The sequence below is a fragment of the Coregonus clupeaformis genome, chromosome 17 (assembly GCF_020615455.1).
Source record: "Coregonus clupeaformis isolate EN_2021a chromosome 17, ASM2061545v1, whole genome shotgun sequence".
Lineage (NCBI taxonomy): Eukaryota > Metazoa > Chordata > Actinopteri > Salmoniformes > Salmonidae > Coregonus > Coregonus clupeaformis.
This window is the reverse complement of record NC_059208.1, coordinates 73,351,698-73,375,617: the sequence shown is the minus strand read 5'-3', so window position 1 is coordinate 73,375,617 and position 23,920 is coordinate 73,351,698. Positions and strand designations below refer to the sequence as shown.

Here is a 23,920-nt window from a genome sequence, read left to right as displayed (position 1 = left end):
TGGTTAGAGACTTGAAGAAGGTACAGTATGGTCAATATGACCTGTCAAATTGTCCATATTAGTTCATTTGTTTTAGAGTAATGGGGCTTATTATTTGACTGTCAATGGGTAGGGCAACTAACTGTGCGTGTGCGTGTGCGTGTGTGTGTGCGTGTGCGTGTCAAAGACCTTAATTTATAAATCAAAATAAAATGGTATTTGTCACATGCTTCGTAAACAACAGGTGTAGACTAACAGTGAAATACATACTTACGGGCCCTTCCCAACAATGCAGAGAGAAAAAATAATAACACATGGAATAAATGCACATTGAGTAACAATAACTTGGCTATTATTATCAGCCATTATTATGTATTTGCATATTTTGGCCAGGTGATTCATTGAATCAGGTTGCTGTCAGCTCTGACTATTGCATTGTGCAACTTGCATAATATTTTAATGATTGGCATTATCAAGCTGCTGTCAGAAAGAAAGTTCTGTCCCTTTAAAAAAATAATAATACCTACTGTCTCTTTTCCTCATGCCCCCCTCCACACTCACCCCCACCCCCCACCCGCCCGCCCGCCTGCACACACACACACACACACACACACACACACACACACACACACACCCAGCCCTCAGCCTCATGCATCAGCTCTCTCTACATTACTGCTCTTCCTTGCAACAGTCACTGAGCATAGAGGAAGAACTGAAACCACACACCGTCTGTCTGCTTACAGTCCATGTACTTAAGGACGTATGTGGAAAACGCCTACTTCCTCTCCCACTTATCTGCACTGAAAAAAAGGTAAAAGCTGAATGCATTTTAGTGTCAAACCTGTTTTTGTACATGTGTCTTATGGGTGTTTGGCATGAAATGTTAATGTAGTAGGCAAGTCAGACTCACATCATCTGTGAGTGAGGCTCCAAGTGAGGTGTGGTGTTTGTCTGTGTGTGTGTGTGTGTGCGTGCGTTTGTGTGTGTCTGAGGTAATGCCTTGGTCTTATCTTATGTCTTGAGCCTGGGGTGCACCAAAATGTCAAATCAAATTAATTGCGGGCTTATGCCTACTAATGAATTAGTAATCGGGTATCACAGGGTTTCGACTGTGAAGGAAGGTGCAGTTTTTTTTTTTTTATAATTTTTTGATGAATAGAGAGGGGCCAAGTGGAATTCATTTTTTAAATATCTTGACAGTCAATAGAATCAAGAACAGTTACTGTCAATTCAGACCTGGAATGACCTTTTCCTCATTTCTCAAAAAGAGTTTGAGAGTTGAACATTTCAGTGAGAGTTGAACATTTCAGTGAGAGTTGAACATTTCAGTGAGAGTTGAACATTTCATTTCAAGACATTTCAGTAAGTGACTCAGGACATTTCAGAGATTCAACAGAGACATGACTTTGTTCTCAGTCACTTCATAGGATACAGCAGGTCAGTTCAAGTCTTGTATTGTTATTTGCATCTCTGATTTGAGCAAGTCTTATTGGGATTCCCCTGGACTGACACACTGTCCTTTTCTCACTTCTTCTCACAGTCCATTTCCTGTTGAGCTTCCTCCCTAAAAACAAAGCCAAATACTAATGCAGTTTAAGAGGCTACTTCTCCTCAATTTTGGTTGTTGTCTTTGAATATGGAAACACTGCTGATAGGTTCTTCCACAAAATTAGAACCATTTAAAGTAGGGCACCATAGCAACTTTCCAGTGTATGTGCCTGTGTTTATCCCGTGGCAGTGTACATCTGGTGTATACTTGGCACACTCCATCTGCATAGTACTGAGGTGCACTATTCCGATCAGTGTCATGCTTCTCTGGTGTGTGACTCAGACACCGCACGAGAGGCATTATCATAGAAATGATGAGGACACTTCAGCAAGCAGCCACTGTGACAGTCTCTTATGGGCCAACAATAGCTCTGAGATAAAACAATAACCTTCCAATGGAACAAAGGGATTGCCTGTAGTTATGCTCTATGTTCATCAAGAGATTCGGATTGATTAATTGTTTTCGAAAACCACAGCATCAGTGGGTCCCATTGGAATGGGTTATAGGGTTTATGAGGTTTAGGATAGAGAGCAAGGTTTACCATCCATCTTATTGTCTTTTCAGACTGCGTTTCAGTGAGTATACAATCATTTTATGCATACCCATGTAGAAATACAGCTGAGAGAGCAGGGCCCATATTTTATATCATATGCAAAAGAGCACCAGTATATATATATCAGCAATGCCCGCACACAAGGAGAGACCAGCCATCGCAAAACAATGGATGCCAAATGATATAAATGTTACCCAAAGGATTTATTTTATAGTCAGCGACACTGTTCATCAGATGGCGAGATGGTTGATGAATAGTGGTTCCGAATGGCTTGTTTCAAATGGGTCAGGCCATGCCAGGCAGTGAAAGCATGTGCAACTCTGGATGTGTCAATGTCTATTCTCCTCCACAGATAGAGAGTGGCAGAGAGGGAGGCGCTGAGCCAGAGAGGTGCGCATATTTTAAGTCACTTTAGCACTCTTCTAGAGGGCCTTTTTCAATGATCCATTATGCATACAACTCTGGCTCTCCCTGGTATTTCTCCTACCTTCTTGACGTCAGTTGCCATTTGTGAGGGTTGCCCAGGCAACGGCCAACCTCCCCTGGAGATATGTCTGGTGGCCTGATATAGCCTTTTAAGGGTTTACTGTTTGTACACGTTTTGATTGCCTTTGATACACTGGCAGTATTACATGTAGGTCATTGGAGTACATCGGGTGTGAAGAAAAAAAATGGGAACGCATATAAAAATAGCATATCAAAAGCTATTCTGGCATGATATCCCATTAGTGCTTCTCATCTCCTCTCAACTTGGGCACCTACATATTGTGTTAACGGCTGTTTCGGAGCAGTCCTCCAAGGGTATTATGTACCCTAAAGTGGTAGCAATGAAGTTCAAAGTGAGATTATGTGATCTGGTATGATTGCTTGTTGCAGGCTATTAATTTGTAACACCCTATGTGTGTTATTATAGTGTCTTGCCTACTTATTTTACCTACACTTGTATTATTACAGTCTAATGTTTACCATAATGTAAATGACTCCAGCAATCAAGGGGAACTTAGTTAATTAAGGATATCAATGCATCATCTTCATCAGATACAGTATTTCAGCAAGCAAAATTCCCCAATCTTTTAACATTTCTCCTAAGTGTTTACGAAGTGTTACTGTGTTTCAGTCTTAGACAGTTCCCATTGCAATGGTAGGTTAGGATGTGTGCAAATCTGTCATGGCTGAAAGACAATAGAGATATTGTACACACAGGGTACCTGGTTCAGAGCTCTGAGGCTATTTATAGCTTCTGCTGCATCTTTTTTCCAGACATCAAGCTATTGATGTTCTATTTTTACAGTGCAATTCGCTCCCTCCCTCTCCTTTTGGTTGCCAAGCGATTGACCAAGGGACCTGATTGGAGAATGATGTGTCGCTTGCTGGACACCTTGACTCTGATTTTCAGTTGGTTAATGAACTCTTTCAATAAGGAATGGATGACACGGATATGAGATGGTTGGAGGGTTGATTACAAAAACGATTACAAAAACGATGTGATTTAAGATATTTCACCCTTCACATCTAATCACCAAGCATGAGAGAGAAAAAGCCACTGGGATGTATTTCAGTTAATTGACTTGATAGTTTACTGACTTGATTGTTGTGGCCTTGCTTTTATTGGAGATAGAAATCTGTTATCATTTTTCATAGATTCATATGAATTTGGTATAAGATGAATGTATTATTGGCTACAAAGCTACTAACATTATTGTGTTGTTGTCAAGGTGAGCCAGGTCTTTCGTGGTTTTGTCTTTACAACATTTATATTTGGCAATATTAGGAATGCTCAGGCCAGAATATTGCGTTTAGCCACACCTAGGTGAAAGGGTTAAAAAACAAAACATGACAAAATGTAATTTGCCCTGTGTTGTGTTACAGGGGACGTGACTAACGTCTCTCTTTTTCAGAGAAACTAGAGAGATATCAGCTAATATATTAATATTTGACGTTGATATGAAACTGTGAGAGTGCTGCCAAAATTTGACAGTAATATATTATGTTCTGTCTTGTTGCGGTGATGTTCACACCTCAGAATAGTTCAATGTTGCATCATTTCAGACATGAATTGGCAAAATCGTTCGATTGCATTTAAAATTATGACATCCTGTGATTTTCATCAGTCTTTTTGATTTATGTTAATAGCCTTCACAGCATATCAAACCCTGCAACATAGGCCTACATCTTCGAATCAACAACATGTGACTCTCTACTAGCTATTATTTTAATCCTAATCCTCATAATGCATTTAGGAAAAGGAATCGACTGAGGTAATCTACTGCTGTGTGAATTCATTTAGACTTAATCTGACCCCATGCTATTCCAAAAGGAAACCAAGGGCTGTGCAACTTTCATCTCCCCTTCATTGATTATAGCTCTCGCAGAGATGAGGAAAAGCCTATCCCACTGCTCTCTTTCATTGGCCCCATTAAAAATTCAGCATGTCCTAATGGAGAGAAATCCTATTCTACTATGTACCCCCTTTACACTGGAAACAGACTAGACACACATTTCCCTGGTGCTATCAAAAATGATCAGAGATTAATAAACACATACATGTTTAATCATATGATGTAGGTTCAGAGCACCAGAAACATATAGCTACATTTAACTGGCACTTTTAGTGTCTGCACAATGTGAGCGATCTCCAGGATTGGATGAAAGTGCAGGCCTATAGGTAGTCTGTATAAGTATGCCCTAAGTGTATATAATGGTTATCCCAATAACCATTTTATTTCAGTACTACAAGATATCTAGATAATTAATTGGTACTTGCCTACATAAGCCAAAACCTTTAGCCTATTACAGTAAAAACTAAAGGTTTTGTATTGTAAGAACATAGTATTAAAAATGGTAATTCATATTTTGGCTATGTTTTGCATATCAAGAGCAAAATTGTGAAGGCCTAATCACACTGAATTGACAAAGTCTTCAAAACAACTTGCATTGATAATAATGTATGAACATTTAGAAAACACTGAATTCCATTGTAATAGCCTGATAGTAAAGCACTCTGTCATCCCCTTACTGCAAACTTTAGCCTACTTCCCAATGCTCAATCCACTGTATAGCTCGAAAGTCACAACTGTAACCATACAACATGATGAAGGAAGGAATAATACATGTAGGCGGCGTTACAAGCTCCGTAAACCAATAATAATATTTTAAAACAATATCGTATTGTCCAGACCTCCGCGATAGATGTTAACCTACACTGTAACAATTTGTTTCCTGTACTCCGTTCTTTCTTTTTGTTGAGGGAGTTGACAGTCAATACCATTTTCCTGTGGGTGAAACAAAGCTATTGCGACACGATTGATTTGGTCATTATTGTACAAGAAAACAGGACACTTCTCTAAGTAGAGAAAAATCACTGATATAAATCAAGAGATTGTCTTAAGAATACGTTTGAACATGTTTTAGGAATGAATAAGATGAAAATGCACGACATCTCTGTTAGTGCACCCCTCGGTGTAGGCTGTTGCCATGTTCCCAGTTTCTTCATGGGTGTGGTGATTAGATTGCTTGGTGAACGTTCAGTCTAATCCTGCCAGAGTTGCGCGAGTGCCTGGCCCTTTAAATCTGTTAAATTGTCTTAAAATTAATACCGCTATCTTGAAATTTCTTTCACAGCTGGGACCATGTATGCCATTTGAAAACGGACTACTGTGACACAGATTGGAACGACGTGGAAATTCCCCAAAAAAATCCAGTTTCAGGTAATAACGTGTGCTCTGGCGAGCTGTGTCTCTTGTCATTTTCTTGCCTTTATTTCCTGCTTTGGGTAAACCGTAGGCTATAGCCTACAATACGGGTTGATTTCGGCCTTTGTTTTGCATTGAGTTTGCAAAACATTAGGGGAGCAATTGATACATTAAAAAGCAATGTGTTGAATAGTGGTCATCTTAATAGCTAATTACATCTATTTCAAGGCTTGCTGTTTTTCTCGCTGAAGCTTTTATTGGTGAAAATTCGGTGTTATCGAAACGCGGCCTTTTACTGTCAAATCACCGTCGGACGGAAATAAACTAGCCTACTGTAGGCTATAGGATAAAAGGCTATCTTCACGAATATAACGAAGCCTTATTCAGATATGTAGAGTAGGATGCCGGGAGTATTATATATATATATATATATATATATATATATTTTTACATTCATCAATTATAGATGACATTCAGCCTTCATTCGAGCGGCAACTTGTAGCAAGGCTGCCAATTGCTTAATTTCATGCATCTTTAGTCTTGAACATGCATGCCACCATCATTGATTTTGTTTGGAGATTATATAAAATCTAATATATTTCAATATTTAATCTTGTCAAAGCAACACGTGTTCAAGATTCTGTCAGAACACTGAGAACAGATAACCTTCCAGTTCTGTGTGTTGTGGTGCTGTTACAATGTAACAGTATTTTAACAACATTGTAACAGTATTGTAACAAAGTTGGAACTTTCGTGTATCTGCTATCTCTCTAATAGTATACACAATCCGCGTTAAAATTACAGTAATTGTTTTAATAGTTATAGTCTAGGCCTATAACTAGCCCTGTGTTTGTTTTAGCTGTAAGCCTATCAGTTATTGTTATACTTCTGAGTTTTAAGCAATATCCTGACAAGACAGGTTTAATAAGTCCTCCAACAAGATCAGTGAGGTACAGCTGTAGGACCTTAATTTGATCACCCTGTTGCAGGAGAACTTTCCTGCAATGCAGGACATTTAAAACTTGTAGTGTATTTGAGGTTTTAAAAGGCTTCTGAAGTTTGTAATTTCCACTTTGAAATGTCAGACTTGATTTTCCCTTACGAAAAATGTATCAACCCCTCCAAAAATGTCCATTAATTATAATTCACATAATAATTCACATTTCCTTATAATTTTACTGCTGTACCAAACTAGCTCAAATTAAGATCCTACATCTGTAGTGAAGTGTTGTAAAGAGTAAACAGCATTACAACTGCTGTTATCATAGTATGCAAACTTTGACCAGTAATACTGTAGCTCTTTGTGCACAGGTAGGCTATAGAAAAAACATACTGGCCAAATATTTTCGTGGTCACAATTAGAGTGGATTTGTGATAGGCCTAAGTGGCAAATTATTTATTAGAGAACATATGAAGATCATGTTTGATATCCATATGCGTCTGTCATATACTGAATGTATTTAATGTATTTCCTTATGTCTGCAGTTGACCAATGTAAATACTCAGCTTGTCCAGGAAATAATTTGGGAAGTAAAGTCACCTGATATTTCCGTCATTCTCCAGATGTTTCTGTGAACTGAACAAGTTGACACCTGGTGGGGCTGCCCTACCTCCTTTTGCTTTTACCCAATGTTTAGGCCACCTCCACCTCTCTGCAGAGATGTATCACCCTATTGGAGTTAGAAGAACATATACATGTACACACGATTTCATCCCAAGAACATGTGCACCTACACCCGCTCACACACATTTCACATTGACATTTTAGTCATTTAGCAGACGCTCTTATCCAGAGCGACTTACAATTAGTGAGTGCATACATTTTTCATACTTTTTCATATTCTCCCAAGACATTTCATACTCACATCACACTTTCATCGCATGACATTACCAAAATCTTCCACTCCAAACATTAACAATATTTCTTTTTACAAACATGGCTTTAGCCTATTACAGGGGTTTTAACATGAAATAACACACATATCAGACCAAACCCATGCATTACACATTAATAAGTCCTATTCAGCCAGCAATATCTATTCATCAGAGACAATGTTACTTGGAAAATCAATCCAGTATTCAATATAACGCTGGATACATTACACAAATATGAAACCATGGTAATCCCTAGGATTAGGTTACAGACAAGTCTAACATTGTGCCCTTCCCAGGAGAGGTCAAGTTAATGGCCTTGTGACCGTAAGTGGACTCATTTGGGTGAGACAAACATCAGACACAATATTCCCAATAATATTACAGTTCAAAGTTGTAACTAAAAGTGGGCGTGCTAATTTCAGATGCAAGTGTAACGGTAAAAATTAAAAATCCATTACTGTTCGAGCGATGTTGTTTAAATGGAGCGGATGTCAGGGAAGATGCAGCGTGGTAGTAGTATGTGATATGTGTGTGTGTGAGCGAGAGAGAGATGCACAATTGTGTGTGATGTGTGCATGGACGTATTTATTTATTTCACGTTGATTTGTGAAGGCATTTATGCGTGTGTGTTTGTGTGTGTGTGTCTCGGCATTAGTTACATTTGTGTTGAACAGGGTGGGCGGGCGGGCAGTGGCTGTCTTCACTGGGTAGAGTGGAGAGCCTCCCACCCATGCCCAGGCTTAGGGCCTGCCTGCTGAGGTTGTGCCAAGCAGCACTGCCACACACTAAACAATAGGGAGCCAGCGCAGAGCTCCCCTTTGTCATCCCTGTCTCTGTGCCATTCTCTGGGCCTCCCAGTCAACCACCACCACTAGAGGAAAGCTACTCGGCCAGTCTGTATCCCACACACCACTAAATAAGGGCAATTCGATTCAGAGATGGCCTCAGAAGTGGTGGAAGGGGGCAGAAATGTGTCATTTGACCACCAACTTAAGTAGTTTACAAAATGCGAGAACAATTTAGATTGAACCATTAGGGTCTACTTTTAAAGTCTGTCGTTGTAGAAATGTAGTACTGTCACATTATGGGGATTGTTGTTTTATATTTGCATTATTTTGCATGTCATATGCGCAAATAGGTTTAGTTAAGCTTTTGTGCATAGTCTTCTGCCTAATAGTTGAAATGAAATTAGCTTTTATGTTGGCCAGTGAGACATGTACACTAGTGTATAGTGGATTATGTTTCTTAAAGGAGCAGATAAGGCACCAGCAGCAGCACGTCACTGGTAAACTGACATCAGGGGCTCTGCAGGTGTCATGACGGAAACATAATTCCCAGCCAAAGGTATTTCTTTCTCCACTGTCTTACTTTTGTCAGTGTGCTTCCTACCTTACGCCGAAAGGATGCATATATCTTTTTTGTAATTCTGCAGTGGGAATAGAATGACAAACAGTCTCGAGCTAAGCCTTGAATAGTGTAGCTTTTGAATGAGGTTGTAAAATGCATATGCATTATGTAGGCTATATGGAAGGAGTATGCTGTTATGTAAATTAAGCATAAAGAATAAAGATTATTTAAAGCTGGGCAACCTGACCAAATTCACATAGAAATGTGTGTTAGATCTGTCATTCTCACTGAAAGCAAGTCCAAGAAGCGGTATATCTTTTCTATGTGCCCTATTTCTATGCTTCCCGTTCTTAAGTTTAGTTTTTAAGTTTAGTTCTTAAGTTTAGTTTTTGCGTCTTTTACTTTTGGTTTTGTACACCAGCTTCAAACAGCTGAAAATACAATATTTTTGGTTCTGGAAAATATATTTCGCAGTGGTACAGTGGTATAGTGATACAGTGATTCTCTACACTATACTTGCTTGTTGTGTCACATAAACTGAAATTAGGCGAACTATTAGAATTTTAGCAACCAGGAAATGGCGGTGAGATTTCTGCATAGTGCAGAACATGGTTTAACATGGTTATTAGCGCAAAGGCCATTAACGCTTAGTTATTAATGCTTATTTAACACTTATTTGTTAACCCTATTTCATAAAGCATCATACATCCATGGCCATTCAATAAACAGAAATACCAGCTGCTATGAATGCTTTGACGAGAGTTATTAAATGTGTAGCAAATATTTTTTCCAATGTGGGAAAATAAATACATTTTACAGGCCTGCTACCATAGCTGCTAATTATAGAAATGGAACTAAAACGTTAATCCAGGGCTGCATTCTGGACAGCATGCTGCAAAATGTCCTGGAAAATGAGGGGGGCCCGGCGCTCCCAACATTTCTGAAGAGTGTGTAAGTGCTCCGTGACCCACATTCAGGCTCCCCTAGGTAAAGGAAGAGATGACACACACACAGCCTAGTGTGTGTGTGTGTATGTATGTGTGCGTGCGAGCGTGGGTGTGTGTATAAACCCAATTCACTCAATAGAGCTACAGTACAGTTACAGTACAGTTACACCCCTCATTTGCACGTCAAATTATATTCAAACAGAATCAATGGCAGGGCAGGGAGCTAAAACAGCACAATGCAAAACACCCCGCCTGATTGAGTGGAAAAGGTCAGCGACTCAGAGCCTTGTGCGTCTAAATGGCCTTTTGAACCAGACTGGAGGTGATTGGTGCCTGTGTCTGGGTACAGGCCGGCGCCCCTTGACTCAGGCCAAAGCAGCCCCATCCACAGGATGTCCGTGTTTGTTACAGCCCAGGGAAGTGCTCCTCTGAAAGTGTGTCTGTCCGTCTGACTGACTGTCTGTCTGTCTGTCTGTGTTTTGCAGGTGTCAGCTGGTCTGTGTGTTTTTTACAAACCCAGTATTCCAAGTGGAGCGTGGCCTGAACACATCACAGAGGGACAATGAGTGAGCTGGAACAGTTACGGCAGGAAGCGGAGCAACTACGCAATCAAATCCGGGTATGGGGCGTGTGTGAGTGTGTGTGTCTGGATTGAATCCTTGACTCAAGAAATCTGAACAGTAAAGTTTCAGATGAGCAGTTGATAGCATTCCTTGGCATGATATATCAGTCATTTAAATCATATTATAATATTAACACTGGACCACTTTCTTTAATATACTCTTATATGTTCTTTCAGTCTATCGCAAACTCTGAACATTGCCATTTTGTTGTTGTGTTACAGGATGCCAGGAAAGCCTGTAGTGACTCCACTCTTTCGCAGGTAAGGGATTCAACAAGTTAAGATTACACATTTACTTACAGTACATAGAAATGCCGGTTATACCTTGGATCAAGCTATCATGTGTGCTTGATATAAAATACAGCCAAACATTGTCTACATAAGCATGACCCCTTAGGCTCTTTCCAATCACAACCAGTTAGCAGGTTTGCAGGATAAGATTTGAAGAAATACATTCTTGTTACACTTGAATTTGAGCCTCTTTTGACAATCTGAAATCTCAAGGTCTTTGTTATCTTACCATGTACCATGTATCAGGGTGACTGATTGGATAGGGTCCACTACACTAAGACACGAATAGCTATGAAACAAACATACAGTGCATTCGGAAAGTATTCAGATCCCTTGACTTTTTCCACATTTTGTTACGTTACAGCCTTATTCTAAAATGGATTAAATAGTTTTTTCCCCCTCATCAATCTATACACAATACCCCATAATGACAAAGCCAGAACAGGTTTTTAGAAAATGTTCCACTTTTATTAAGAATAAAAAACAGAAATATCACATTTACATAAGTATTCAGACCCTATACTCAGTACTTTGTTGAAGCACCTTTGGCAGCGATTACAGCCTTGAGTCTTCTTGGGTATGACGCTACAAGCTTGGCACAACTGTATTTGGGGAGTTTCTCCCATTTTTCTCTGCAGATACTCTCAAGCTCTGTCAGGTTGGATGGGGAGCGTCGCTGCACAGCTATTTTAAGGTCTCTCCAGAGATGTTCATTCTGGTTCAAGTCCGGGCTCTGGCTGGGCCACTTAAGGACATTCAGAGACTTGTCCCGAAGCCACTCCTGCATTGTCTTGGCTGTGTGCTTAGGGTCGTTGTCCTGTTGGAAGGTGAACCTTCACCCCAGGCTGAGGTCCTGAGCGCTCTGGAGCAGGTTTTCATCAAGGATATCTCTGTACTATGCGCCATTCATCTTTCCCTTGATCCTGACTAGTCTTCCAGTCCCTGCCGCTGAAAAACATCCCGACAGCATGATGCTGCCACTACCATGCTTCACCGTAGGGATGGTGCCAGGTTTCCTCCAGATGTAACGCTTGGCATTCAGGCTAAAGAGTTCAATCTTGGTTTCATCAGACCAAAGAATCTTGTTTCTCATGGTCTTAGAGTCATTTAGGTGCCTTTTGGCAAACTCCAAGCGGGCTGTCATGTGCCTTTTACTGAGGAGTGGCTTCCGTCTGGCCACTCTATCATAAAGGCCTGATTGGTGGAGTGCTGCAGAGATGGTTGTCCTTCTGGAAGGTTCTCCCATCTCCACAGAGTAACTCTGGAGCTCTGTCAGAGTGACCATTGGGTTCTTCGTCACCTCCCTGACCAAGGCCCTTCTCCCCCGATTGTTCATTTTGGCCGGGCGGCCAGCTCTAGGAAGAGTCTTGGTGGTTCTAAACTTCTTCCATTTAAGAATGATGAAGGCCACTGTGTTCTTGGGGACCTTCAATGCTGCAGAAATGTTTTGGTACCCTTCCCCAGATCTGTGCCTCTACACAATCTGGTCGCGGAGCTCTACTGACAATTCCTTCGACCTCATGGCTTGGTTTTTGCTCTGACATGCACTGTCAACTGTGGGACCTTATATACATTTGAAGTCGGAAGTTTACATACACCTTAGCCAAATACATTTAAACTCAGTTTTTCACAATTCCTGACATTTAATGCTAGTAAAAGTTCCCTGTCTTTGGTCAGTTAGGATCACCACTTTATTTTAAGAATGTGAAATGTCAGAATAATAGTAGAGAGAATGATTTATTTCAGCACATTCCCAGTGGGTCAGAAGTTTACATACACTCAATTGCCTTTTAAATTGTTTAACTTGGGTCAAACGTTTCGGGTAGCCTTCCACAAGCTTCCCACAATAAGTTGGGTGAATTTTGGCCCATTCCTACTGACAGAGCTGGTGTAACTGAGTCAGGTTTGTAGGCCTCCTTGCTCGCACACGCTTTTTTAGTTCTGCCCACAAATTGTCTATAGGATTGAGGTCAGGGCTTTGTGATGGCCACTCAAATACCTTGACGTTGTTGTCCTTAAGCCATTTTGCCACAACTTTGGAAGTATGCTTGGGGTCATTGTCCATTTGGAAGACCCATTTGCGACCAAGCTTTAACTTCCTGACTGATGTCTTGAGATGTTGCTTCAATATATCCACATAATTTTCCTTCCTCATGATGCCATCTATTTTGTGAAGTGCACTAGTCCCTCCTGCAGCAAAGCACCCCCACAGCATGATGCTGCCACCCCCGTGCTTCACTGTGGGATGGTGTTCTTCGGCTTGCAAGCTTCCCCTTTTTCCTCCAAACATAACGATGGTCATTATGGCCAAACAGTTCTATTTTTGTTTCATCAGACCAGAGGACATTTCTCCAAAAAGTACGATCTTTGTCCCCATGTGCAGTTGCAAACCATAGTCTGGCTTTTTTATGGCGGTTTTGGAGCAGTGGCTTCTTCCTTGCTGAGCGGCCTTTCAGGTTATGCCGATATAGGACTTGTTTTACTGTGGATATAGATACTTTTGTACCTGTTTCCTCCAGCATCTTCACAAGGTCCTTTGCTGTTGTTCTAGGATTGATTTGCACTTTTCGCACCAAAGTACATTCATCTCTAGGAGACAGAACGTGTCTCCTTCCTGAGCGGTATGATGGCTGCGTGGTCCCATGGTGTTTATACTTGCGTACTATTGTTTGTACAGATGAACGTGGTACCTTCAGGTGTTTGGAAATTGCTCCCAAGGATGAACCAGACTTGTGGTGGTCTACAATGTTTTTTCGGAGGTCTAGGCTGATTTCTTTTGATTTTCCCATGATGTCAAGCAAAGAGGCACTGAGTTTGAAGGTAGGCCTTGAAATACATCCACAGGTACAGTGAGGGAAAAAAGTATTTGATCCCCTGCTGATTTTGTACGTTTGCCCACTGACAAAGAAATGATCAGTCTATAATTTTGATGGTAGGTTTATTTGGACAGTGAGAGACAGAATAACAAACAAAAATCCAGAAAAACGCATGTCAAAAATGTTATAAATTGATTTGCATTTTAATGAGGGAAATAAGTATTTGACCGCTCTGCAAAACATGACTTAGTACTTGGTGGCAAAACCCTCGTTGGAAATCACAGAGGTCAGACGTTTCTTGTAGTTGGCCACCAGGTTTGCACACATCTCAGGAGGGATTTTGTCCCACTCTTTGCAGATCTTCTCCAAGTCATTAAGGTTTCGAGCCTGATGTTTAGCAACTCAAACCTTCAGCTCCCTCCACATATTTTCTATGGGATTTAAGGTCTGGAGACTGGCTAGGCCACTCCAGGACCTTAATGTGCTTCTTCGTGAGCCACTCCTTTGTTGCCTTGGCCATGTGTTTTGGGTCATTGTCATGCTGGAATACCCATCCACGACCCATTTTCAATGCCCTGGCTGAGGGAAGGAGGTTCTCACCTAAGATTTGACGGTACATGGCCCCGTCCATTGCCCCTTTGATGCGGTGAAGTTGTCCTGTCCCCTTAGCAGAAAAACACCCCCAAAGCATAATGTTTCCACCTGCATGTTTGACGGTGGGGATGTTGTTCTTGGGGTCATAGGCAGCATTCCTCCTCCTCCTCCAAACACGGCGAGTTGAGTTGATGCCAAAGAGCTCCATTTTGGTCTCATCTGACCACAACACTTTCACCCAGTTCTCCTCTGAATCATTCAGATGTTCATTGGCAAACTTCAGACGGGCCTGTATATGTGCTTTCTTGAGCAGGGGGACCTTGCGGGCGCTGCAGGATTTCAGTCTTTCACGGCGTAGTGTGTTACCAATTGTTTTCTTGGTGACTATGGTCCCAGCTGCCTTGAGATCATTGACAAGATCCTCCCGTGTAGTTCTGGGCTGATTCCTCACCGTTCTCATGATCATTGCAACTCCACGAGGTGAGATCTTGCATGGAGTCCCAGGCCAAGGGAGATTGACAGTTCTTTTGTGTTTCTTCCATTTGCGAATAATCGCACCAACTGTTGTCACCTTCTCACCAAGCTGCTTGGCGATGGTCTTGTAGCCCATTCCAGCCTTGTGTAGGTCTACAATCTTGTCCCTGACATCCTTGGAGAGCTCTTTGGTCTTGGCCATGGTGGAGAGTTTGGAATCTGATTGATTGATTGCTTCTTTGGACAGGTGTCTTTTATACAGGTAACAAGCTGAGATTAGGAGCACTCCCTTTAAGAGTGTGCTCCTAATCTCAGCTCGTTACCTGTATAAAAGACACCTGGGAGCCATAAATCTTTCTGATTGAGAGGAGGTCAAATACTTATTTCCCTCATTAAAATGCAAATCAATTTATAACATTTTTGACATGCGTTTTTCTGGATTTTTTTGTTGTTATTCTGTCTCTCACTGTTCAAATAAACCTACCATTAAAATTATAGACTGATCATTTCTTTGTCAGTGGGCAAACGTACAAAATCAGCAGGGGATCAAATACTTTTTTCCCTCACTGTACACCTCCAATTGACTCAAATGATGTCAATTAGCCTATCAGAACCTTCTAAAGCCATGACATCATTTTCTGGAATTTTCCAAGCTGTTTAAAGGCACAGTCAACTTAGGTTATGTAAACTTATGACCCTCTGGAATTGTTATACAGTGAATTATAAGTGAAATAATATGTCTGTAAACAATTGTTGGAAAAATTACTTGTGTCATGCACAAAGTAGATGTCCTAACCGACTTGCCAAAACTATAGTTTGTTAACAATAAATTTGTGGAGTGGTTGAAAAACAAGGTTTAATGACTCCAACCTAAGTGTATGTAAACTTCCGACTTCAACTGTAGATAGGTGTGTGCCTTTCCAAATCATGTCCAATCAATTGAATTTACCACAGGTGGGCTCCAATCAAATTGTAGAAACATCTCAAGGATGAAAAATGGAAACAGGATGCACCTGAGCTCAATTTCAAAAAACTTGTTTTCACTTTGACATTATGGGGCATTGTGTGTAGATTGATGAGGAAACAAAATAGTTTAATCAATTTTAGAATCAGGCTGTAACGTAACAAAATGTGGAAAAAGTCAAGGGGTCTGAATACTTTCCGAATGCACTATAGGTATAAAGCAAATAGCCTAGCAATTAGTCTATGAAACTAACATTTACATATTTGGGCTAGCATGAAGTTTATGAATGACTGTGCTGGGTTATGCTGATGATGTTTCCTTTGGGCCTGTTATATTGGCAGATCACAGCTGGTCTGGACTCAGTGGGCCGGATACAGATGAGAACGCGGCGCACTCTCAGGGGCCATCTCGCCAAGATCTATGCAATGCACTGGGGCACTGACTCCAGGTCTGACAATACTACTGCTAATACTACTACTACTGCAATACTACTACTGCAATACTTCTACTGCTACTATGCTTCTACTGCTAATATACTTCTACTACTGCTGTTGTTATTTTATCCCCCTTGATTCTAAATTGTTTTTTATTGTCTTTTTATTGTTGCATAAGTCCTATGAGGTAACTCTAATGAAAAGCACTATACAAATTAAATGTATTATTATTAGTACTACTACTAGTTAGTACCACTACTACTAGTACTACTGCTACTATCCTACTAATATACTACTACTACTACCACAACTGCTGCAATACTACACTACTGCTACTACTACTACTACTACTAATCCTCCATATTCTTCAGCACTGGCTGCTTGTGTCCTGTGGGTTTTGGACAGAAACATTGTCCCAAACCAAAGCCATTAACTTTTAAATTACAAAAAAAGTAAAAGAAAAGTTTGATAGACTGTTAGAAATAGATTTAACCCATAGCTAGCTATGTGCTACTAGTTCAATACTACGCCACATAGGGCAGAGGCACATTTTTACCAGTCACTGTACTGTTGCCAGTCACACTAGTACAGTTGGACCGACTGATTTCCAATTGAGGCTCGATTTATATGTGAGCCATTGGATTACAAGTATGTATGCTTACCAGCTCATTCTTACTGCTCCCAAATACTTCTGAGTGTGCGTCTGCACTCTGGGTGAACCACCTGGAGGACAAACAGCCTGTGTTTATTTTATATACAGCAGTTGACATTTCAGCGGCACAGCTCTCCCTTTATTGTGTGCTTGGCTCGCTACAGATGGGTGCCAACCCACTTCCTATCACTGGAGAGACGGAAACACAAGCAGTTGGTGGCAGGGGGATGGGGGGTGGGGTAGGCTCTCTTCCTATCTCTCTCCCTCTCTCTTTCCTTCATTCTCTCTATCACCTCCCCTCTCTATTCTCCCTCCCCTTCTCTCCACCTTTATCTTGCTCTCTATCCCCTCTATCCTTCTCTCGTTCTCTCTCCCTCTGTCTCTCCCTGCCCCCCTCTCGACTGTAGAGCCTTTCAGATGACTGAGGCAATGAATATTACATGAAATGGCTCATCCAAAGTGGTCGCTATCCTGGACGGTTCACACTGCGATCCTGGCATGTGGGGTGTCCCACCAGAGAGAGAGAGAGAGGGAGGGAGGGAGGGAGGGAGAGGGAGGGAAGGAGGGAGGGAGGGAGGAAGAGAAAGAGGGAGGGAGAGGGCTCTGGAGTTCACACCACATTTAAACTGCTTTGGAAGCAGCAGCTTTTCTGGCTACATTAGTTATGCATGCATTAGGTATGCTCTAACTAGCTCCATGGCTTTTTTTGTTCCTGTGAATGTATGCTAGTGTGCTGTGCTGACAGGTCAATATATTGAAACCATACTCTTTTTTTACTGGCGTCTAGGTTACTTGTAAGCGCCTCCCAGGATGGCAAATTGATCATTTGGGACAGCTACACAACAAACAAGGTGAGACCTACAATAAACTACACCTGTGTAACCGCTCTCAAATAACATCAAAGACAAACAAGCACCAGTAAAGTATCCTCTATATCTCCCCTCACACTGTAGCAAACAGTGCCATCCTCGTTGTCCTTGGTTCTCCTCTGCATACTGTATCACATTCCACTCCCCTGGGTGATTGAGCGAAGCACAGTTGGGGTCAAAACAATTACCATTTAGGTTATATCAGGAAGTGAATTCGCCTGAAAATAATTTCCTTTTATTTTCTACCAGGATATTTCTATTCCCGAATTGAATGTCAATTCACTTCAGGAAGGTTCCTAACATAAGATCTGCACGCGTAACTTGGACTTGGGAAGCCAAAATACAGGTTATGCGTTCAGATCTCAAGTTAGGATTTGGTCCTTCCTTTCAAGTCTTAACACTTATGAATTTTGATTGCAACCCTGGAGGTAACAGACGCTGATCATGTGTGTGTGTTCCGTAGATGCATGCCATCCCGCTGCGCTCCTCCTGGGTGATGACCTGTGCATACGCGCCCTCTGGGAACTACGTGGCGTGCGGAGGTTTGGACAACATCTGCTCCATCTACAGCCTGAAGACCCGCGAGGGCAACGTGCGTGTCACCCGCGAGCTGCCCGGACACACAGGTACACACTGGAGAAGGCTCTTTTTAAGAGGCGGAATACCGCAGTTTTAGAAAGGAAATAGCACAATTTCACCTCATCGACTTCTTTGATTGGTTTAAACCAAGATAACCTTATTTCATTCCAAAAAGCTGCCTTCATTCCTCCCCTCTGCCCTCATTCAATATCCCCTGCAGATCTGGGCCCGTTTCATAAAGCATCTCAGAGTAGGAGTGCTGATCTAGGATCAGTTCCACCCATAATTAATATAATCTTATTCATTATGATCTAAAAGGAAAAACGGATCTTAGATCAGCACTCCTTCTCTGAGATACTTTATGAATACGGGTGAGACTAGTTCTTCTCCATATTGTTTACACCTGTCCAATACTGTCAGATCTGTGAAGGTGGGGTGAACAAGGGCAGTGGATGCACTGAGGACCACAGTGATGGCTTGTTATGGTATTGATGTGAATAGTGTGGATTAAGCCCGTATGGTTATTTTCAACCTCTATTTTTCAGGCTATTTGTCTTGCTGTCGTTTCCTGGATGACAACCAGATTGTGACTAGTTCCGGGGACACCACCTGGTGAGTTTGTTGATCTAGTGTGGGAGGAATGCTTATTTGGGGAACACAACTTGTGTCTAGATGATATCCTTTGTCCAATAGCTGTGCATCCACCGCTCTTATAAGGCTTTGTCTTGGTTTTGTTCTGGGTCTGGTGCTATAATGGCCTTCTCTAAGCCAGCTCCTGTGAATACTACTCACACAGACTATTAGGGTTGGGCGATAATACGATAGCAGCGTCTATCGACGATGGTGACGACATCGTGATGTGACCGACAATGGTTTAGCCTATTTGAACTTGACTGCCGCCACGCAGTAAAGAGTGGATTCTCCAGCACACAGCAGGGCAGCACACAAGTGACATTCTGAGTAATTTGCCTATTCCTATTTGCTATAGCCTATTTCAATAAATATGTTGTATACAGAACGCAAGAGAGGAATGCAAGGTAAACAGAGCAGAGAATTCCACCAAAACAGCACAAAATGTCCAATATTCTCTCTCTCTCTCTCTCTCTGTCAGATGCATCGGCTTTTAGTCTGTAGCCTGAACCTATTCATTTAAAAGAAAATAACAAACACTCCTTAACTATCTTGTGTTTAGCTGTTTTAAAATAACGTAGCCTATATTCCCTTCTCTCTTCATTCGATAGGCTATGAATATGACAGAAGGCTATGCTTCATCATTTTATGAATGGCTTTCTCCCGATCAAACAATGAATGTAACTGCATTCCATCTCAAAAAGTTATTTGAGTAGCCTAAAAACATAAGGTAGCCAGGGGACTAATAATGAGAGAGAACAAACAATATCAATAGCCTATAGAAAAATCGAATGACAAGTTTAATCAAGTTTAAGTTTATTAAGAAATATATTATCCATGCGGGCTGGGAAAATCCCTCCAAACTAGATAAAAAAAACAAATGGCCAATAACCTATCCTCATTCCTCTTACTGGCATATCATAAAAGCTTTAAGGCAAGTTCAAGTTATGAACAGCAGCTTATTTCCCAAATATTCTAGCCTACAAAGGTGTTGTCCTAAAGTTGTGGCTTTCAAAAATAACAAGAATGAAAGTCTATAGCCTATGCCTAGGCATTTATGATAGATAGAACAAACAATATGATTTATTTTCTATTATTTTATGAGGCAAATAAAGCAATTATTATCCAGTTTTGAAGACTGTAGACTGTTTCTATCCAGCCAATGAGGTCACTACGGTAAGACAGCCCGTTCCTCAGACAGTCACTGCTCCATCACAGCGCGCCACACAGACACACACACAAACCTGCTCCATGCTGAAGCTCCTCCACCAGAAAGGAATATTAGGAAAATATTTGCCTGCACTTAGCCTCTCCCCAGGCTTTCAACAACATTATCTTTCATCATTATCTGTCCAGTTGCATTCGATTTCACGCTATAGCCCAACTGTAGTTTTAGCGGATTTCTTAAAACTTATTTTCAATAAAAAACGAAAGATCATTGGGTTGGCCAATAGGGGGCGATAGCATCGTATATCACAATGTTTTATGGGTACATAATCACGATAGGACAAAGGTTGACATCGCCCAACCCTACAGACTACACTGACACACACACACACACACACACACAGAGAGGAGAACCCAGTGCACCTCCCCATTCATCATCAATTACATTTCAAGTCTTAACATTTCCACTGTATCCCCATACCCCCCCCTTCACTCTCAGCGCTTTATGGGACATCGAGACTGGCCAGATGGCCACCAGCTTCACGGGCCACACAGGGGATGTGATGAGCCTGTCCCTCAGCCCTGACTTCAAGACTTTTGTGTCTGGGGCCTGTGACGCTTCCTCCAAGCTGTGGGACGTCCGGGACGGCATGTGCAGGCAGTCCTTCACCGGCCACGTGTCCGACATCAACGCCGTCTGCGTGAGTAGGAGGCACAGGAGTTATATGTAGCGTTTTGATATGAAGAACCTTACATTGTAGGACGGTACTGTAAAGCAGACAAACATCTGTTACCAGACCGGTTACCAAACAAGATATCACAAATATTTGTTTGGTACATATTCACTTTCTTTGCTAACTAATACTGCAAGAATTTGATACAGATTTGTCTGACAATGTAATCTTAATCCTAAAAAGAGAACCTGAAGATGGATTGTAGGATCCAAGGAAACGTTCACTAAGTATACCAAACATTAGGAACACCTTCCTAATATTGAGTTGCACCCCCCCCACCACCCCCCTCCCCCCCAGAGCCTCAATTCGTCGGGGCATGGACTCTAAAAGGTGTCAAAAGCATTCCACAGGGATGCTGGCCCATGTTGACTCCAATGCTTCCCACAGTTGTGTCATGTTGGCTGGATGTCCTTTGGGTGGTGGACCATTCTTGATACACACGGGAAACTGTTCAGCGTGAAAAATCCAGCAGTGTTGCAGCTTGACAAAAACAGGTACGCCTTGCTCCTACTACCATACCCCCCTGAGCAAGGCAGTTAATGTCGATTAAGGCAGCCCCCCGCACCTCTCTGATTCAGAGGGGTTGGGTTAAATGCGGAAGACACATTTCAGTTGAATGCATTCAGTTGTACAACTGCCTAGGTATCCCCTTTTCGCTTTCCCTTTCAAAGGCACTTAAATCTTTTGTCTTGCCCATTCACCCTCTGAATGGCAAACATATACAATCCATGTCTCAATTGTCTTCTTTAACCTGTCTCCTCCCCTTCATCTACACTGATTGAAGTGGTTTTAACAAGTGACATCAATAAGGGATTATAGGTTTCACCTGGTCAGTCTATGTCATGGAAAGAGCAGGTGTTCTTAATGTTTTGTATACTCAGTGTGTATTTACTGTTTGGGGTATCTGTACTCGCTCGACCCTGTCGTGTTAAGGCGTCCGCATGCTTCCCAGCCGAAACAGTTCGGTAGAGTTTGTGCATATATTATGATGACATTTCGTGACGTTTTTGTTCGTTTTGTACTTGGGTGAGGTTTTTTTCGGCTGTTCGGGCACACAGCATTTTGTTCTGGAGGCAAGCAGAAGTTCGGCGTTGAAGTCTACGCCCCTTCGTTGATGATTGGTCAACAGTAGGGATTCTTCAATAAAGTATTTGTTGTCATTCAACGAGAGACGACTTGTTTTAATGCACATTATTTCATTGAAAAACACTGCACCAAACAAATTGCGCGACTAAGACCTCTTCGGCAAAAACGTCAAAATTAATGACCGATTTCTTGAGTTTTCTTAGATTCATTTTGACTATTTTGAGGAAGAGTATACTGGCTACGGCGTCTGAAAATGGACAAACAGTACTATTGCCGCTTTTTTGCAGTTTTTCAAGCAAAGGTCTTTTAAGGGAGTATGTGAGCACACTTGTTCGTTTCGGCTAGCCGAGTTCGCTAGGCGCCAGCCGAACTGAACCATGCTGACGCCTTTAAAGTGGAACATCATAGAATCTTCCAAAGACGAAATGTACCTTTAGTATCATGATACAGTAACACAAATTATTACAAAACATAATGTCATACACATTAGATAAAACAGTGAGTATGACACAATACACTATAACAAAAATAACTTAATTCACTATACCTAACCCATTCTCTCTGTCTGTGTGGTGCAGTTCTTCCCCAACGGCAACGCCTTTACCACGGGCTCGGATGACGCCACCTGCCGCCTGTTCGACCTGCGTGCTGACCAAGAGCTGATGATGTACTCGCACGACAACATCATCTGCGGCATCACCTCGGTGGCCTTCTCCAAGAGCGGCCGCCTGCTGCTGGCCGGCTACGACGACTTCAACTGCAACGTGTGGGACACCCTCAAGGCCGAGCGCGCAGGTACAGTGGAGGGGGAGCTGAGGGAACTAGTCCACGAATTAAAATCCTTTCTAATTCCAATCCCTTTTTTAAATGCAACCTTTTCTTGTTTCCTCCCTTGAGGTTAGAGGAAGGGACATAATGCGTCTTTTTGTGCTAGGCGCTCATTTGGCAGTCACACTTATCGACAGCAACTTACAGTCAGTACATACAGTAGTTGGTGTAACACTGGCTGTACAATGACTCACAATGACTCCTAATCACCCTTATATTGTTTCTCTTTCCCTCTCCCCCCACTCTCTTTCTAGGTGTCCTGGCCGGTCACGACAACAGGGTGAGCTGTTTAGGCGTGACAGACGACGGCATGGCCGTAGCTACGGGCTCATGGGACAGTTTCCTCCGAATCTGGAACTAAACCCTCCACATCACCTCCACCTCCTCCTCTATCCCCCCTCCACCAACCCACCCACCCATACCACTGGGCTGGACTTGAGGGTGAACACTGTGTCTTCTCCCCCCCACCAACCCACCACCAACTCCACAACACAGGCAAAGTCGTCCCCCCGTCCAACTCCTCCCCCTCACCCAACCATCCTCCACCCGCCCAAGCCACAGCCAGCGCCGCTGTGAGAAAGTAACAACTCTTTCTAACTTTCCAAGTGACGTTTTTTTACCCACCTATTACACAGAGCTTTTCAGTACGTACAGTTAGTGTCCAATAAAAAAAAAATGATGAGACGATTTTAAAAAATGTACAAAAAAACAAACCCTGGCATCCCCTCTTCTTTTCGGACAGGGGGGGAATAGAGCGCATGTTACCGTGGTTACCGCCAAATTAGAGGACAGTCTGTGTAATATGTAAATGTATATATAAATACAGTATATATGTATAACATTATGTGTGTATATATGCATCATATATGCACATATAATGTGTATGTATATATTTTTGTAGTTTATTTCCCACCCTTGAGTTTTTTTGTTTTTGTTTTTTGCCTTATGTTTTACTTGTTTAATGTATATAATATTCACAGTACTACACGATAACACAATTCCAATTTTGTCACTTGCCCCATGTACAACATAATGTACATGTCAGTATGCATGTGTGTGTGGGTGTGTGTATGTGCGTGTGATGGTCTACTGGCAAATGCATACACACGTTCTATAACTATAATACTGTATATTCATATGTTGATGATAGCGGTAACAATATGAGTTGTGATCTGTTGGCATTCCTCTAAACAAACATGGTTTTCTTTTCGAAACAGAACTGTTGTGGTCGTTTGTAG

The 23,920-nt window shown here is 41.8% G+C and overlaps 1 protein-coding gene across 2 annotated transcripts; it reads left to right on the top strand.

Annotated features, from left to right (window-relative positions):
* Positions 1–665: 665 nt before the first annotated feature.
* On the top strand, positions 666–23,554 carry LOC121533764 (guanine nucleotide-binding protein subunit beta-4). 2 transcript variants are annotated; one of them, XM_041839985.2, is made up of 12 exons: positions 666–790; positions 5,703–5,788; positions 10,428–10,561; positions 10,787–10,825; positions 16,045–16,151; positions 16,316–16,324; positions 17,577–17,640; positions 18,122–18,284; positions 18,783–18,849; positions 20,534–20,735; positions 22,433–22,649; positions 22,937–23,554. In XM_041839985.2, the coding sequence occupies exons 3-12, from the start codon at positions 10,505–10,507 to the stop codon at positions 23,041–23,043; spliced, it is 1,032 nt and encodes a 343-aa protein (XP_041695919.1). In that variant the 5' UTR covers positions 666–790; positions 5,703–5,788; positions 10,428–10,504; the 3' UTR covers positions 23,044–23,554. The 2 variants fall into 2 exon arrangements, with proteins under 2 accessions (XP_041695919.1, XP_041695920.1); XM_041839986.2 differs by lacking the exons at positions 666–790; positions 16,316–16,324 and having other exon boundaries at positions 5,610–5,788.
* The last annotated feature ends 366 nt before the right edge of the window (positions 23,555–23,920 follow it).